General features: G+C 59.8%; 1 protein-coding gene across 1 annotated transcript; it reads left to right on the top strand.

Annotated features, from left to right (window-relative positions):
* Positions 1-653: 653 nt before the first annotated feature.
* On the top strand, positions 654-13,813 carry SNTA1 (syntrophin alpha 1). Its single transcript, XM_054274583.1, has 8 exons — positions 654-918; positions 3,126-3,311; positions 10,182-10,380; positions 10,464-10,671; positions 10,738-10,868; positions 12,265-12,461; positions 12,535-12,722; positions 12,964-13,813. The coding sequence occupies exons 1-8, from the start codon at positions 654-656 to the stop codon at positions 13,054-13,056; spliced, it is 1,467 nt and encodes a 488-aa protein (XP_054130558.1). The 3' UTR covers positions 13,057-13,813.
* Positions 13,814-16,045: the final 2,232 nt, after the last annotated feature.

The following is a 16,045-nucleotide window of genomic DNA, read 5'->3' as shown; positions in this document are numbered from 1 at the left end:
CTGGGGAGCATCCCGGTTGCCCCGTCTAGGGTTGGTGCGGGGGTCCCGCTCTCTCACAGGGCTCTGTCCCGGTCCGGCGGGCGGTGCGTGGCGGGACGGAGCGTGGAGCGGTGCGGGGAACTAAGGGGCGGTGCGGAGTGGTGAGCGGAGAGGCTGCGCCGGGTGTGGAGAGGCGGTGCGGGGCAATGGGCGGAGCGGTGCGGGACAGGGACAGGGACAGGCGGTGCGGGACAGGCGGTGTGGAGCGCTGAGGGGCGGGGACAGGCGGTGCGGGGCGGTGTGGGACGGGGATAGGCGGTGAGGGGCGGTGAGGGTCGGGCGGTGCGGGGCGGTGAGAGACAGGCGGTGAGGGCGGTGTGGGACAGGGACAGACGGTGAGGGGCGGTGCGGGGCTGTGCGGTGAGGGCGGTGTGGGACGAGCGGTGCGGGGCGGTGAGGGCGGCGTGGGACAGGCGGTGCGCTGAGGGGCGGTGTGGGACGGGCGGTGCAGTGAGGGGTGGTGTGGGACGGGCGGTGCGCGGGGCGCTGAGGGGCGGTGTGAGACGGGCGGTGAGGGGCGGTGTGGGACGGGCGGTGAGGGGCGGTGCGGGACGGGCGGTGCGCGGGGCGCTGAGGGGCGGCGCGGGGCGGTGTGGGACGCGGAGCGCGCGAAGATGGCGGCGGGCAGGCGCGCCCCGCGCACCGGGCTGCTGGAGCTGCGTGGCCCCAGCGGGCAATGGCTCCGCGTCTTGCTCACCCTGGCCGAGGACGTGCTGGGGGTCAGCCCTGCGGACGGCCCCGGGCCCGGCCCCGAGGCCCCGGCGGCGCAGCTGAACGGCGGCGAGCCGGGCTCCGCCGCGCCCGAGGCGCTCGCCAACATCAGGCGCACCGTGCGCGTCGTCAAGCAGGACGTGGGGGGACTCGGCATCAGCATCAAAGGTGAGGCCGGGTCCGGGGGTCCCGGGGCGGCGGGGGGAGACGGGCATCGGCACCGGGACCTGTTGCTGCTGCCGTCCCGCGGCTCTCTCGGAGCGGACCCCGCGGGTAGCGGGGCTGGAGTCGGGATCCTCACGGCCCCCAGCCCCAGCTCGGCACGGGAGAGGGATACGTGGCAGTGACGGGACCCGAACCATTGCCTGCCTACGGAAAGAGCGATGATTTGGGGTGCGGAGTGACCGGCCAGTGCCTGCCCGCCGTGCCCCGGCCGGGCTGAGGGACCCCCGGGTTTGTGAGCCGGAGGGGCACCCCCTGTCCCCCGCACCCACGGGTAGGGTGCTGTCTCACGGGGCACCCGGTTACACCAAAGTTGCCCTTTGGGCCGGCGTGTCCTTGTCCCACCGTGTTCCTTAGTTGGGAAGTGCCCCTTTAAAACTGTCAGCAGAACGAAGGGAGCGATGTAAAGCCCCTGGAGATCTGCCGGCGCTGGGTGCGGTGTTAAAGCAGCGCGCTCGCGTTTGGAGATGTGTGCTCCCGGGAAGCCTCCCTGTTCAATGTCTGTGTTCCCTCCCGAGCTGTCCCGCTCCTTGGTGACTCGCCTGAACTTCAGGCTGGAAACTTCTTAGGGCAGTGATGGCGTTCCTGCCTTTCTGCCTGCCTTTGATTTTCACGCGGCTCCGAGCGTGTTGGGAGCTGTGAAAGCAGGATGAAAAGGGCAGCGGGGACACAGGGACAGGGCTGTCACGGAGCGTGGCTGTGAGAGGCAGCGGCTCGGCCGCCCCGGGGGCACTGACAGGGCAGCTCTCGCCTCCTGACGTGGCTTCTCCTTCTAGCTCAGAGGGGACACGGACGCAGCCTCCGGCTCCCTCTGGAAGCGGGGAGGTTTTGCAATGTGAATGAGCGGGCGCTGGAACTGGATCGACACTGCTGGCCGTGTCTGCAGGGTGCCCCAGCGTGCCAGCCCTTTTTTTGGGAAGCACAACCCCCCTTTCGTAACCGCCCCTTGGCTGCCAAGTTATTGCTTGCTCTGTTGCTCTCCCAGGAAAGGAGAAACTTCCCTTGGTTCAGTTAAAACTTTACTTTTCCAGTGACGTATGTGGAAAAGAAGTAGTTGCCATCAAAACTGGGCAGTGGAAGGTGCTGTGGAGGGTGGGGCAGGGCATCACTCCTCATGTTACTGTTCGTGGGCCGGCCATGTTTCACACAGGGACACGGTGCCACCCGGGGGGTGAGTGTCCTGCCCTGTCACAGGATGTGGCTTGGGGCTGGCAGGACAGCGGGGAGCCGAGCGAGAGCCGGGCTGGCGGAGGTTCTTAGCTCTGGCAGGGCTCTCGGCACTGGCAGCCGGGCGAGGAGCCGCACGGAGCAGCCCCCGCCGGGGCCTCTGACAGCTGATAACCGGAGCCCTCGCTGGCTTGGCAGCGGCTGAGCGAGGAAATGCCTGTGGCACCGGCTGGGAGCAGCCCGGGGCGGGCAGTGACAGCGGGCTGCGCTCAGCATCTCCCTCTGGGATGAGGATTATCTCTTGGAGACTCCTCGGGACAGGCTGTCCCAGGGCACAGCGGGCACTGCTGATCCCCGGCTGCCGCGGGCAGTGGCTGCTGCATCCCTGAGCCCTGGCACGGAGGCAGCTCAGATCTCCCTGCGGGTTCAAGAGTCGATGTGCAAATTGATCTCCTGGAGCCGCCGGCAGTTTGAATAGCATTCTTTTAGTCAGGACAGCGGGGAGCAGCCGGTAAACAGGGCTGCTGTGTGGACAGGAACATGCAGGCAGATTGGTTCACCTCTCCCTGCCTCTTTGGCCTCTCCAAAAACATTCAGCTGTCTTATGTGTTGAGATCATGAAGTCCTTGGAGCCAGGATAGTTGCTCAGCACACATGATTAATAATGCAAATAACGATACACTTCCCTGCCAAAACTGATGGGGAGATGGCCAGGTTATGTGCTCTCTCTGTGAATAATCTGTGACCAATCTGAGTGGTTTTGGAGCAATCACTTCATCAGCTGTACAGCCTCCTGGTACTTTGGCTGCTATGGTTGGTACAGGTGTCCTGTGGGTATCTGGGGGAGTGGGCAGTGGGCTGACCTGGCACTGTGCACTGAGTGCCAGCAGAACGGCTCAGCCTTGCTGGGACCATCTGCTACCAGAGCATCCCCCTCCCCACCCACTCCTACAGCCACAACCGCTCCCTGTCTCTTGTGTTTCAAGGTGGCCGAGAGAATAAAATGCCCATCTTGATCTCCAAGATCTTCAAGGGGCTGGCAGCAGACCAGACGGAGGCGCTGTTCGTGGGGGACGCCATCCTCGCCGTCAATGGCACCGACCTGTCCGAGGCCACCCATGACGAGGCCGTGCAGGCCTTGAAGAAGACGGGCAAGGAAGTGATCCTGGAAGGTAGGAGACAAGGATGTGATGGGGACAGAAGGGTTCTCCTTCCTGTTCTGGGATGACACAGGGGTGGCATTTCATCTGCAGCTGCATTTGCATACTCTTTCAAATGGAAAACAACATATGCAGAGTAATTTGTCTGCTCATCCGGAGAGCTGGAGGTAACTGCTGGGATCTCCCTGTCTCCTTCCTGAGTGTGTGCCAGTGCTCCATGCCCAGAGGCTCTGTCTCCCTCTGTGGGACCTCGGGCAGGCAGCAGTGGGAGGTGTGGGACAAGTTTCTGGGATTTGGGATTCTTTCATTGCACGACATCACCCCCACGTCTGCAGTTCCTGGGGCAAGAGAAAACATTTTCTGCTTTTGTCGTGCTTTTAATTTAAACCCACATCCCTGGCTGGTGTAGGTTTATGCCAGTGGGGAGGGCCCACTCCTGCTGAGCACCTTGGGGTTTGCAGGGCCTGCTCAGGAACCACCCATCCAGGGGATGCTGCCCATGGAGGGGATCCCTGGGAGCTGAGGCTGCAGACATCCCAGGGATGCAGCCTTCACCACCCTGGAGCAGGCTGTTCCCTGGGAATGGGCTCCCTCTCAGTACCAGGCAAATGGTCCCTGGTGTCTCCCAGCCCTGAGGGGGCTGCACACTGTAGGAGCCCCTCAAGCCCTGCTTGAGGACTGGGTGAGGATTGATGGGTTGGGAGCATGGCAGTCCTGAGGGAGAGACCCCATTCTTCTCTGGCCACCCTTCACCTCACATCTGCCCATGGTTGCCCACCTCTGCCAGCTTGGCCAGGCTGGGCTGGGCATCCCAGATCTGTCCCTCAGGAAAGGAGCCTTCCCCTCCCCTCACTTCCAACCAGTCCCTGGGGTCACCCTGTTCAACAGGGGGGTCCTGGCACCAGAGTCCCTTCCCAGGTCCCAGAGTGAGGTTTGATTTGGGGGCAGTGCTCAGGGCTGTCCCTGAACAAAGCAGTTCTGTGTGCTGTGCTGTCAGTAACCACTGTGGCTCCAGCTTTCCTGTGCCTTCCCCAGATTGTCTCAGCTCCAGATTTTCATTTTTAGCTTTGCTCAGCCCTTTCTGCTGTGGCTTCCTCCTCTCCTGGGAGCCTGAGGACCACGGTTCAGCTGGAGGAATGTGCTGCTCTGCACAGCTGCTGGGAGCAGATAGGGTTGGTGGTGGGGTGGTTTTGTTGTTTTTTTCTGACCAAAGAAAAATACAAGAGCTTCTTTCTTTGTGAGTCTGTGACATTCCTGCCTGGAGCTGCTGCTCTTGGACCACCCTCCCTCCATTATTTTCTCTTGATCCTTTGGTGTGGGTTTCCCTTCTGCCAGAGCTCCTGCCAGAGGTGGAGAGGAGCTGCCCTTTCTGGAGAGAACAATTTCTCTCCCTGGACCCCTCCTCCTCCATCCCCTGGGATCCAGGTCCCCCTCCTGGGAGGCAGTTTCAGGCAGAGCCTTTGCTGCAGCTTGCTGAGCTCAGGTATGACCTGCTGGGCTTCCTTATTAATTCAAACTCCCAGCAGGTACCTTTGGGAGGAGACTGAGACTGTGCTGGCTCCCACTGCAGCACTCTGGAGCTCTGGGATGAGTTTGTATCTGATGTTGTTGGGGTCCAGCCAGAGCAGGGAGGGGATCTCTGCTGCTCATCTGGTCACTGATAAACGTGGTACATCTCCATCCCCTCCCTGTTTTTGGGTTTGCTGGCACAGTGCAGCTCTGCCATGGGGGTGGTGGGGCTGCCACTGTGCCATGGTCAGGCTGTCACTGCCCTGTGGAGGTGGTGGCCCTGCCTTGTTCCTGCCACCCCTGTGGCTCTCCAGGAGTGGCTTCCAAACATCCTGCCCCAGGGAGAGGGGGTGGCCTTAAAGTGCCTGAAGAGTGTAAACTGGGGCATTCCCTGCTGCCTTCTCCTGCTTGGAGAAGGCTGAACTTTGAAAAGAGCATCTTAACATTACTTAGACACTTTCTGCTCCCTGCATGCTGCCAGGTGTGACTCCAGCTTTCCTTATGGTGCTCTGAGCGCTAAACCAGAGTGTTTGGCACAGCCAGTGTCTGTTCACTCCGTGCTGCTCCTGGCTGCAGGGTTTGGAGTTTTTAGGGTGGTTTGCAGGTGGCATTGCTGCAGGTAACAAAACTGGGGGAGCTGGCATCTCCTCAGAGGGCAGTGAGCAGGGCTGAGGCTCCCCAGAGTGGCAGAGCTGGGAGCTGATGCGTTTTAATGTGAGCATCAGCAGTGGCTCCACGTGCCACATTTCACCCTGGGCTGCTCAGCGTGGCCTCAGGCTCCTGGATGTCATTGCTGCCCAGGCGTGAGGACATGCAGATACCTCTCCCTGTGTCCTGCCAAGATTTTTTTTGAATGTGCCAAACTACTCTCTTGGTATTTATAGGAGGAGTTGGACTGTATTTATATTACATTGTTATTTCAGGGAGAGTCTCTTTCCCTTGCCTTATTTTTTCCCTTGTTTTTTTTCCCCTTATTTTCATTGCTTGGAATCCAGAGACTCTCCATGGCAGGGGGAGGGCTGATAAACATCCTTCCAGCTGCCCTGGGAAGGGCTCTGGGGTCAGGAGGGGCTTTCCTGGTGAGGCCCCTGTGCTGTATTGTCATGGGGGAAGAACTGGGAGTGGTGGGGAGGAGGAGTTGGGGTAGCTGTGGGGGTCTCACATCCATGACTTATTTGCCACAGGGGTGCTCCTGGGGCTGTCTCTGCTTTTTAGGATTTGCTGAGCCAAGTAATTGCTTGGAAGTTTGAAATTCATAAAAATGGGTGCTGGGAGAGAGTGGGGCTGGGGATTCTCCCGAGTGCTGGTTGCCATAACTGTGGGAAGGAAGGCTTTGGATCTGCCCTGGGGATGATGCCAGGAGGTGATGGGGCACATCTGCCACCTCCACACCTCGCTGCTCTGAAGCTTTGCTCTCCCTGGGGAGTTTGCTGCGTTTGTTTCTCCTCCCTGGAAACACGGAGGGCTGTCCCATGATCTCCCTGCTGACACTGCAGCACAGGGGAATGTTTAGCAAAGGGCTGGGGCATGGAATGTGGCACTGAGTGCTGGGACGGGATCAGGGGCAGGAGGGACAGCAGCAGTCTCACCCTGCAGCATCTTCCTCTCTGGGGTAGAAGGACTTGAGCTGGGGCAGCTGGGACAGGAGCTGCTCATGTTCATGCTGGGAGCCAGGGGCAGGGCATGGTCCCAGGGTGGGGTCCTGGGGACTGCGCTGGCTGTTCTGGAAGCACCTCAGAGCATTGGGTTGGAGCTGGCAGGTCGTTTCAGGGTGTGTGTTTGGGGTGTGTGTTAGCTCAGCCCCCCAGTTGAACATGCCAATTTTGGCTCATTAATCCTGAGGCAGAGAGGGACCAGCTGGAGGTGGGATTAGCATCTCTGTAGGGCCAGCACTCAGTCTCCAGGAGCTCTCTGGAACATTTCCTGATGTGATGGCCTTGCTGAGCTGTGTAGATGCTGCTGGGAAGATTATGGCAGGAGAAACAGCAGCACCATCCTACTCCTGACCAGAAATGGAGCCTGGAACCTCTTCTTTGAATCCAGGCTGTGATCTCCAGGTGAAGCAGAGTGTGCTGGTGAGAGGGTGTTCCTGACCCTACTCTGGGTGTCCATGTCTGTTTTCCTGCCTGGAGGAAGCATTGTGGCCCCTCAGTGAAGCTCTGTGGAGTCAGGCTTGGCTCTGAGCAGTGAGGATGTGTGGGACAGGTTGTGCTGACTCAGGGTCCAGGGTGCCAGGAGTGGTTGGTTTGTGATTGTTCTCCATCCTTGTGAAGGAATGGGCTGATGGAGAGGGAGAATTTCTACCTAAGAAATGAAACCAAGGAATTTTGATGGTTCTGCTCCTTTCTGGCATGCTGGAGAGAAAAAAAAACCAGCTGCAACACAGAGGCAGACCTGGTTAAACATGTCCCTGGTGCAGCTCACTGCAGGGTTCAGGACACATGGGGTGCTCCAGTGATTGGGAGCCCCTGTGCCACCACCTGGGCCCTGCAGAGGCACTGTCCTGGCATGGGATGGATGGCTGCACACCCAGAGACTTTTGCTGTTCCCTATAACTCTGAAATAAAGTTTACATTGATGCAAAGCCCTGAGCAGTTAAAGGTCCTGTTTGTCCCCTGTCCTCTGTTCTGGAGAGGATCAGTGGGACAGGCTCCCTCCCTGGAGAGCCCACGTGGATCAGCCCAGCAGCCACCCAGGCCCGTGTGCCTGCTGTAGGTGACTTTACATCAACAGCAGCCAGCCAGCATTGCTGCCCAGTGGTTTTGGAGGGTGCAGGCTGCCAGGGAGCAGGCAGAGCCCCAGCACTGCAAGGTTGTAATTAAAAAGAAAAAACAGTTCAACAGTTACCACTAGCAGAGGTGATGCATGATATGGTCTGAGTTGTTTGCTTTAATGAGGTGGAGGTAATTAATTAATCCATTCAATACCAACTGCAGTGAAGGGACTGACAGAAGTGTAAGTCAGCCGGCTGTGAAGCCAGTGCTGGGGTCACTGGAGGGGACAGCAGCTCCCATGGGATGGTGACCTGGCCTTGTCACAGCCTCCAGCACCTCCCAGCTCCCCGTGCTGGCTCAGGACCCCCCGTGCTTTGCGCCCAGCCTGAAAGCCTCCTTAAAGCCACGTAGCCGAGACATCGGAGCCTGCCTGTTGCCTCAGTTTCCGCGCCCTGCCCCGCACCGGGCACTGCTGCTGTCCTCGGCGGCTCCCTCGGGACGTGACCCCGCCACCGCCCCGCTAATGCCGGTGACGTCCCCCGCGTGCCCGGGGAGCCAGGGGCTGGCGCAGGGACGCCGCTCGGGTTTCAGCGGCTCAATGGCATCTTTCTGAACTCCAATTAGTTCCCAGGCACCGGCATAATGGCAGGTCCGCGCTGCCAAGATTAATAGCTCGGGTGAGACCCAGCGCGGCTCGGATGCCTGCGGGAACGTGGCTATTTTTGTAACGGGAGGCGCGGGGCACGAGGCTGGTGGCCCCCGCCGCCGCCTTGGCCCCGGGGCCAGCGCGGGGTGACCCGGCCCGCGTGGCACAGCAGCGTGGCCATTTATAGCGGTCTGTACCCGCACAGCACCCACGGGGCTCCACGCTGCTCCTGCCGGGCTGTCGGCATTTAGGGTTTTAGGGAGCTCATGGGATAGGAATGAAAGGGGAGAGCACAGAATGGGCCGAGTTGGAAGGGACCCACCAGGATCATCCAGTGCAAGCCCTGCACAGACATCCCAACAATCTCACCCTGTGCATCCCTGACAGCATTGTTCAAACACCCCTGGAGCTCTGGCTGTGACCTCAGGGGAGGATGGGTGGGAGATGACCCATCCTGTGCCCAGGTGAAGTTTGGGAGTGGGTGCATGCAGACTCTTTCCTGGTGGAAAAAGGATGTCCTGCTCCCTTCTGGCAGCACATCAGGCTGCTGTGGCCTGGCTGCAGCGATGGAGCTGCGCCCATCCAGCCACCTACAAGGGTTGGCTGCAAAGCCAAGCTCGTGTCCCCATCCTGCCACCCACTCTGCTGGCTTGGACCCGGTGTGGGAAGCCGCCAGGATGGCTGAGGACGTGGCTGCAGGCACGTGTCTGTTCCGTGGTGTTTTCCTAAGGGCCTCCAGAGGGAAACCCTTCCCTGGAGTCAGTAGCTGGGCCCTCACTGCCCCAGGGCAGGACCAGGACTGGCATCCCGCCTGCTCAGCTGGAGTTTTTCAGCCAGCATTGCCAAACTCATTTTCAGGATGTGGCTGTGGGGCCCCATCAATTTGTGGTACCTTTCATCTCTCCCTTTCCCCAAACCTCTGGAGCCGGCTGCCATCCCAGCGTGGCTCTGAGGGCTCTGGCTCTGGAGCCAGGCTCAGTGGGGACTGGTTTCTTGTCCCTGCTTTGAGGCTCACGGGGCAGGGCTTGCTCTGCTCTCCAGGGCTTTTCCTGGGGCCAAGCCAGGGTATTTGAGCACTGTTCCTCAGCTGGCAGCGGGACTGGCTGTACCAGCACAGTTTGGACTGTGTAATTTTGGCCTGGGACTCTTTCCCATTCCCCAGCCCTGGCTGTGTGTGCTGCCCCAGGGAACTGCTCAGGCCTGGATCTGTGAACTGATCTGGGTTAAAGGCAAGGAAAAAGGGGGGAAAGGCCATTTTTATCCCTCTTGCAGAGCTCCCCAGGCTGGGATGGTGGGGCTGAGGTACTGTGGGGGTTCCAGGTGTCATGTGAGGGTGCTGAGACCCTGGCACAGGGTGTCCAGAGAAGCTGGGGCTGCCCCTGGATCCCTGGCAGTGCCCAAGGACAGGGACAGGGCTTGGAGCACCCTGGGACAGTGGAAAGTGGATGGATTGAGATGGGCTTTAAGTCCCCTTCCAACCCAGACTATTCTGTGGTTCTATGATAAGCAATGTTCCTCTGTTCCCAGAGCAATTGCTCTTATCACTGAGGCCACAACATCCCAGAATTGTCCCTACCAGCAGGACCCTTACCATTCCTGGGGCTGGTGTACAAATCCTCCATCCTCCCTAGAGCCACACAATGCTCCATCCCCCTGCCCCATGCAGGAAAGCCCCACTGACATCTGCACACATCTTCTCCTTATTCCCTACAAGCTCTGACATGAATGTGCCAACGTGAAGGTCCCTTTAATGCTGCTTGAAATTCCCAGTAAATGGAACAAGGGGGTTGGAATGGGATGATCTTTAAGGTTCCTTCCAACCCAAAGCATTCTGTGTCACTCCCTGTGTGACATTGCCCACCAGTGCCACCTGCAGCAGCATGGGTGGCAGCTCTGGGAAGCTAATGGAAGGATCAGCAGTTTTGGTGCAAGGAGAGTGTGAGGGTTTCAGCAGGGTGGGATGAGGCTGCCCTGGCCTGTGCCGTGTCCTCAGCGGTGCTGCCTCTCTTCCAGTGAAGTACATGAAGGAGATCTCGCCCTACTTCAAGAACTCCTCGGCGGGGGCGACAGTCAGCTGGGACCCGTCTCCTGCCGCCCAGCAGAAGCGATCATCCCCGCTGCTGCCCCCTCGGGAGCTCCGGGAGAGCCGGAGCGTCCCTCTGAAGATGTGCTACGTGTCCCGCAAGTGCCTCCCCACCGACCCGGAGCACAGGTCAGTGCCGGGGCGGGCGGTGCCACCGCGGTGTCCGGGGAGCCGGGGGCGGGCAGGGGCTCACCGGGGCCGTGTCCCTGCAGGTACCTGGAGGTGTGCTCGGCCGACGGGCGCGTCGCCCTCTTCCTGCGGGCCAAGGATGAGGCCACGGCGCAGTCGTGGCTCGGCGCTATCCAGGCCAACGCGGCCGCGCTGCTGCCGCGGGTGAAGGAGGAGCTGCGGGCACAGCTGGCGGGGGCCGGCACGGTGGCCGGACGGGACGTCAAGCACGTGGGCTGGCTGACCGAGCAGGTACCCCCCGTCCCCCGCCACCCCGTGCCACCATGCTGCGGTGGCCCTGACCCGGTCCCTTTGCAGCTCCCCAGCGCCGGCACCAGGAACCTCCTGGCCGTGCTCACGGAGAAGGAGCTGCTGCTGTACGGGAGCCTGCCGCAGAGCCGCGACGCGCTGGGCAAGCCCACGCACAGCTACCCCCTCATCGCCACCAGGTAGGGGCCACCAGCTCAAGGATAGGGTGGTGGCCATCCCTGGGGGCAGCGCTGGGAGTCAGGGCAGAACCCAGGGCTGGTGTCAGACTTACAAAGTGGTGACAGCGTCCAAGGGTTGCTGGCAGAGTCCAGAGGTGGTGTCAGGGCAGTGGGCACAGTGGTAGTGACAGTGTCCAGGGGTGGTGACAGTGTCCAGGGGTGGTGACAGTGTCCGGGGGTGGTGTCAGGGCAATGGACACGGTGGTGCTGAGTTGCGGGGATGGGGCGGGAGTTTCGGGCGGGTGTCGGGGCGGGTTTTCAGGGCAGGTTTTGAGGGAGGGATGCGGGGCAGGGTTGGATTTCAGGGTGTAGGGCGTGGGCTCGGGACGGGGTTCAGGCGGGGTTTTGGGGCGGGGGCGGCTCCGGGGGCGGCTCCAGAGCGAGAACTGAGGGGCCTCATCCGCGGGGCTGCAGCGCCCCCTGGCGGCCCCGCTGTGCGACCGCCGCGTAGCGGAGCGGGGTGAGGAGCTGGGACAGTGCGGGATGCGGGGCAGTGCTGGGGCTGTGCTGGGACAGTGCGGGATGCGGGGCAGTGCTGGGGTTGTGCTGGGACAATGCGGGATGCGGGGCAGTGCTGGGGTTGTGCTGGGACAGTGCGGGATGCGGGGCAGTGCTGGGGTTGTGCTGGGACAATGCGGGATGCGGGGCAGTGCTGGGGTTGTGCTGGGACAGTGCGGGATGCGGGGCAGTGCTGGGGTTGTGCTGGGATAGTGCGGGATGCGGGGCAATGCTGGGGCTGTGCTGGGACCGTGCGGGATGCGGGGCAATGCTGGGGCTGTGCCGGGGCTGTGCGGGGCAATGCTGGGGCTGTGCCGGGGCCGTGCGGGATGCGGGGCAATGCTGGGGCTGTGCTGGGACCGTGCGGGATGCGGGGCAATGCTGGGGCTGTGCCGGGGCCGTGCGGGGCAATGCTGGGGCTGTGCAGGATGCGGGGCAATGCTGGGACTGTGCAGGATGCGGGGCAATGCTGGGGCTGTGCCGGGGCCGTGCGGGGCAATGCTGGGACTGTGCAGGATGCGGGGCAATGCTGGGGCTGTGCCGGGGCCGTGCGGGATGCTTTGTTGGGGCTGTGCCGTGCGGGATGCTTTGCTGGGGCTGTGCGGGATGCGAAGCGGGGCTTAGCCGTGTGAGGAGCGGTGCTGAGGCAGTGCGGGGCTGAGGCAGTGCGGGGCTGATGGGCAGTGCTGGGATGTTCGGTGTGTGGTGCCAGGGCAGTGCAGGGCGCGGTGCTGTGTTGATGTTGGGGTGTTGCGGTGCAGGGGTGCAGCGCTGGGGTGCGGGGTGAGCTGCAGGGTGCGGTGCTGTGGCGGTGCCGGAGCCCTGCGGGGCGCGGTGCTGAGCGCTGGCCGTGCCGCAGGCTGGTGCACTCGGGGCCGGCCAAGGGCTCGGCGCTGTACGAAGCCGAGCGCTCCTTCGCGCTGCGCGCCGGCGGCCGCCTGGGCGTGCAGACCCATCTCTTCAGCCTGGAGAGCCCCCGGGAGCTCGCCCTGTGGACGCGCCTGCTGGTGGACGGCACCCACGGCGCCGCCGAGCTGGCCCAGGAGGTCTCGGCAGGTCAGCGGGGGCCCGGGGGGGCCTGGGGGTGCGGCGGGACCCCCGGCTCACCCCTGTCCCGTCCTGTCCCCAGCGTGCACGTGGAAGGGGCAGGACTGCACCCTGACCGTCCACATCGACAAGGGCTTCACCATCTCCACCAGCGAGCCCGGGCTCAGCAGGACCATCCTGCTCCAGCAGCCCTTTGAGAAGCTGCAGATGTCCTCGGATGATGGCACCAAGATGCTCTACCTGGACTTTGGTGGACCAGAGGGAGAGATTGTGAGTTGGCTTTGCCTTCAGCAGCCCCATTCACAGAGCACCCACCCTGCTCATGGCACCCATCCTGCCTGGCACAGGGGTGACCCCTGGCCTGCCCACCCCAGCCAGGGGGCACAGGCCTTCCAAGGCCCCAGTAAAGCTGTGGTGGGTTTGGGGAGCTCTGGATGGTACCTGCCTGAAAGCTGGCTACTGCAGGAACAGCACTCTCCATTACAAACATCCTTCCTTTCCTTTTTTGCAGCAATTGGACCTTCACTCCTGCCCCAAGACCATCGTCTTCATCATTCACTCCTTCCTGTCGGCCAAGGTGACCCGGCTGGGGCTGCTGGCGTGACAAGGGAGCCCAGCAGCGGCCAGAGCAGCCCAGGCCCCTGGCCCATCTATGCACCTCCCTCCTGGCCAAACCCAGCCCCAAGGCATCCCAAGGACACTGCAGCCCCATGGGATCAGTCACCCCACCAAGGAAAAGCCCCATGCAGCCAGGAAAGCCCCTCTTGGGGTGTTTGGGGGCAGCTGTGGGGTGAAACCCCCCTTGGATGGCAGCACCAGGACTTCTCCGGTGCCTTTCTCTCCTCCTTCCTTGGTGGCTGGAGAAGGCCATTGGGAGCCCACCAGTGGACAGGTGGCCATCACCCCAGTGCCTTGAAAGATGATATTTTCTGTACAAAGAACCCATTTGTATCCATGTTTTATATTTATATTGCCCACTTGCAAACGCTGATGTGGCAGCTCTTCCACACGTGGGTTGGACCCCTGGGAGAGTCCCCAGGTCCTGCAGCACAAGGACCCCTGTGTCTTTTTTCCCCAAGGGCTGGAGGCCAAACCAGCTCTCAAGTGCTTAAGGGACAGGAACTGCAAGATCAGCTGTATTTGCCAAATTTTTCCATATTGTATGGAATGATAGGAGCCACTTTTCTCTGTTGGAGTTGGACGGTTCGTTTGGTTTTGTGCACTCTGGGGTCACTTTATTTCTCGGTTTGGGGGGGAGGGATGTCAGGTGGCTGCTGCCCAATGACTTCTTTTATGAACCAAAAGATTCTGCATGGAAATGCCTTTTTTGGGAGGGTTAAATAAACTTTGCAGATCACAACCAGCAGGAGCCAAGATCTGTCTCCTGGTTTCACTTGGAGAAGTTGAAAATCAGTTTGTGGGTGGTGCCTGGGCTGAGCCTTGGGGTGTTTTCCACCAGGGGAAGGAAGGGATTTGCCTGGGGGTGCTGGGGACACTGTGAGGGGTTCAGGTGGGGACAGAACATCTTTAAGGTGCCCAGCACTGTGCTGGGAGTGGCAGAGAAGGACATGCTGATGCCAGCACCAGCTTTGGTGATATCAGGTGGGTTTGGATTCCCCACACTTTAGGATGCTCACAGGAGGGTGGGCATCATTTCCAAACTCAAGAAAGTTGTATTTTGTTTTGTATATTTTTCCAGTAAGGGTAGCTGCCTGGCTGAGCAGCAGCAGAGGCTTGGAAAGTTGTTGGGACCACAGGAAAGGGCTCTGTTTGCATCACTGCACTGCCAAGTTCTGGGTTAACCTTCTCCTTTTGAACTGGCCCTGTCCATGGGGGCACCTGGAGTCTCCCAGGAAAACCATTGGCCAGGGACTAAAACACTCAGGCTGCAGGCAGAGGAACAACAACTGATTAGCAGCAAAATAATATCAGAGCAGCTGTGGCTGCCCCTGGATGCCTGGAAGGGTTCAAGGCCAGGTTGGATGGAGCTTGGAGCAGCCTGGGATAGGGGGAGGTGTGGAATGAGGCAGGGGGTGGGATGAGCTGGGCTTTAAGTTCCCTTCCAACCCTGAGCTTCTCTGATTCTGTGGGTTTTAATGATGTCAGGTACCCTGCTGCCCTGTGAAGGGGGAGCCTTGAGGGAGGTTTTGGGGTGACACTGGTGCTTTTGCCATTACTGAAGTGCTCCCCAGGGCAGGGACCCTGGTGCTGTGGCAGCCTTTGGGGTGCAGGGGGAGGAGTTCCATAAAAAGGAAGGAAATTTACAGAAATTGAGAGCAACAAGGGCAGTGAGCTGTGTGTGATCTGGGCAGGGAGGAACTGTAGAACCACAGGTTTGGGTTGGAAAGGAACTTACAGCTCATTCCATGGCAGGGACACCTCCCACTGTCCCAGGCTGCTCCCAGCCCTGTCCAGCCTGGCCTTGGGCACTGCCAGGGATCCAGGGGCAGCCACAGCTGCTCTGGGCACCTGTGCCAGGGCCTGCCCACCCTCACAGGGGAGAATCAGCATGGTAAGAGTTTATTTGGTGTCACCAATAATTCCTGTTGGGTACATCAGCACTCAGCTGCACAGCTCCTGGCAGGACAGGCTGATGGAGAGGAAGGGGATGTCCCATTCCTTCCAGCACAGCCCCATGGCTGACAGCAGCAATCTTTTATGATGAACAAACCCTTACTTCTTATTGCACATAACTGTCAGATTTCCAGGAGACCTCGCAAAATGGATTTGCAAAAGCAAAAAAAGAGATCCCCTCCGCCCCCATTCCTAACTGTTAAATCAATACAACAAGTAATTTAGAAACAGATGCTGTATTTTTCTATGATCAAAAGCATGTCAGCACAAGGAAACACATTATTACTGCAATTTACCTTCCTCTTCTTGCCCTGCAGCCATTACTCTTTGGGGTTCATTGCAATAAAAGAGGGAATCGTTCCCAATCCAGAGCAGATTTCCTATTAATCTTATGGACCACAAACTGCTTTGACTTTCCCAGTGCTGCTGCTCCATGCCTGAGCCAGGGAGGAAATAGCTCCATTTGGAGTTGGATATTTATTTTCTTGGCTTTCTTTGTATTTGGGGTAATGGTATGTGGATTTTTTTGCCCTTCTACATTTCATGGTGGTTTCTCATCCTCTTCACCCTTCTGGCACCATCCTTCACTTAACGGGATCCTTTTCTCAGGGATGCTCCTGCCAAGGGGGCTGTGAATTAGACAATTGCTCCAGGAGGGGCTGAGGGACCTGGGGGGGCTCAGCCTGGAGAAAAATCCTGGAGAAAAATCCAGCAGGATCTTGGATTCCTGGGAAGATGCCTGGAGAGATGCTGTGAGCACCCTGGGGACCCTGGATATTTTCCAGGCTGTGCTCATCACAGACCCCAGATTCTTGGGCAAAAAAACATTGCAGTTATTCCCTAACACTCCTAGTTTTCCTAAAATTTCCAACACTCCTAGTTTTTCTAAAATTTCCTCATTGATGTAAAGGTCCTGAAACATTCAGGCATCTGGAATCACTGAATTTCTCTGCCCAGGGAAGATTTTGGGGTTGGCAGCAGGGACTGGATCCCAGTGCAGGATGGCATCTGGATGGAGT

The sequence above is a fragment of the Melozone crissalis genome, unplaced genomic scaffold (genome assembly GCF_028551555.1).
Source record: "Melozone crissalis strain CALT ecotype California unplaced genomic scaffold, PUWL_Pcris_2 ptg000017l_1, whole genome shotgun sequence".
Lineage (NCBI taxonomy): Eukaryota > Metazoa > Chordata > Aves > Passeriformes > Passerellidae > Melozone > Melozone crissalis.
The sequence above is the reverse complement of the archived record's forward strand: the minus strand, read 5'-3'. Positions and strand labels throughout refer to the sequence as shown.

Excerpts from the sequence above, each read along its gene's own strand:
- SNTA1 (XM_054274583.1), top strand. The coding sequence starts at position 654 with ATGGCGGCGGGCAGGCGCGCCCCGCGCACCGGGCTGCTGGAGCTGCGT. Across the intron at positions 919-3,125 it reads ACTCGGCATCAGCATCAAAG|GTGGCCGAGAGAATAAAATG; the intron begins GTGAGGCCGGGT and ends TTGTGTTTCAAG. Across the intron at positions 12,462-12,534 it reads GGCCCAGGAGGTCTCGGCAG|CGTGCACGTGGAAGGGGCAG; the intron begins GTCAGCGGGGGC and ends TCCTGTCCCCAG.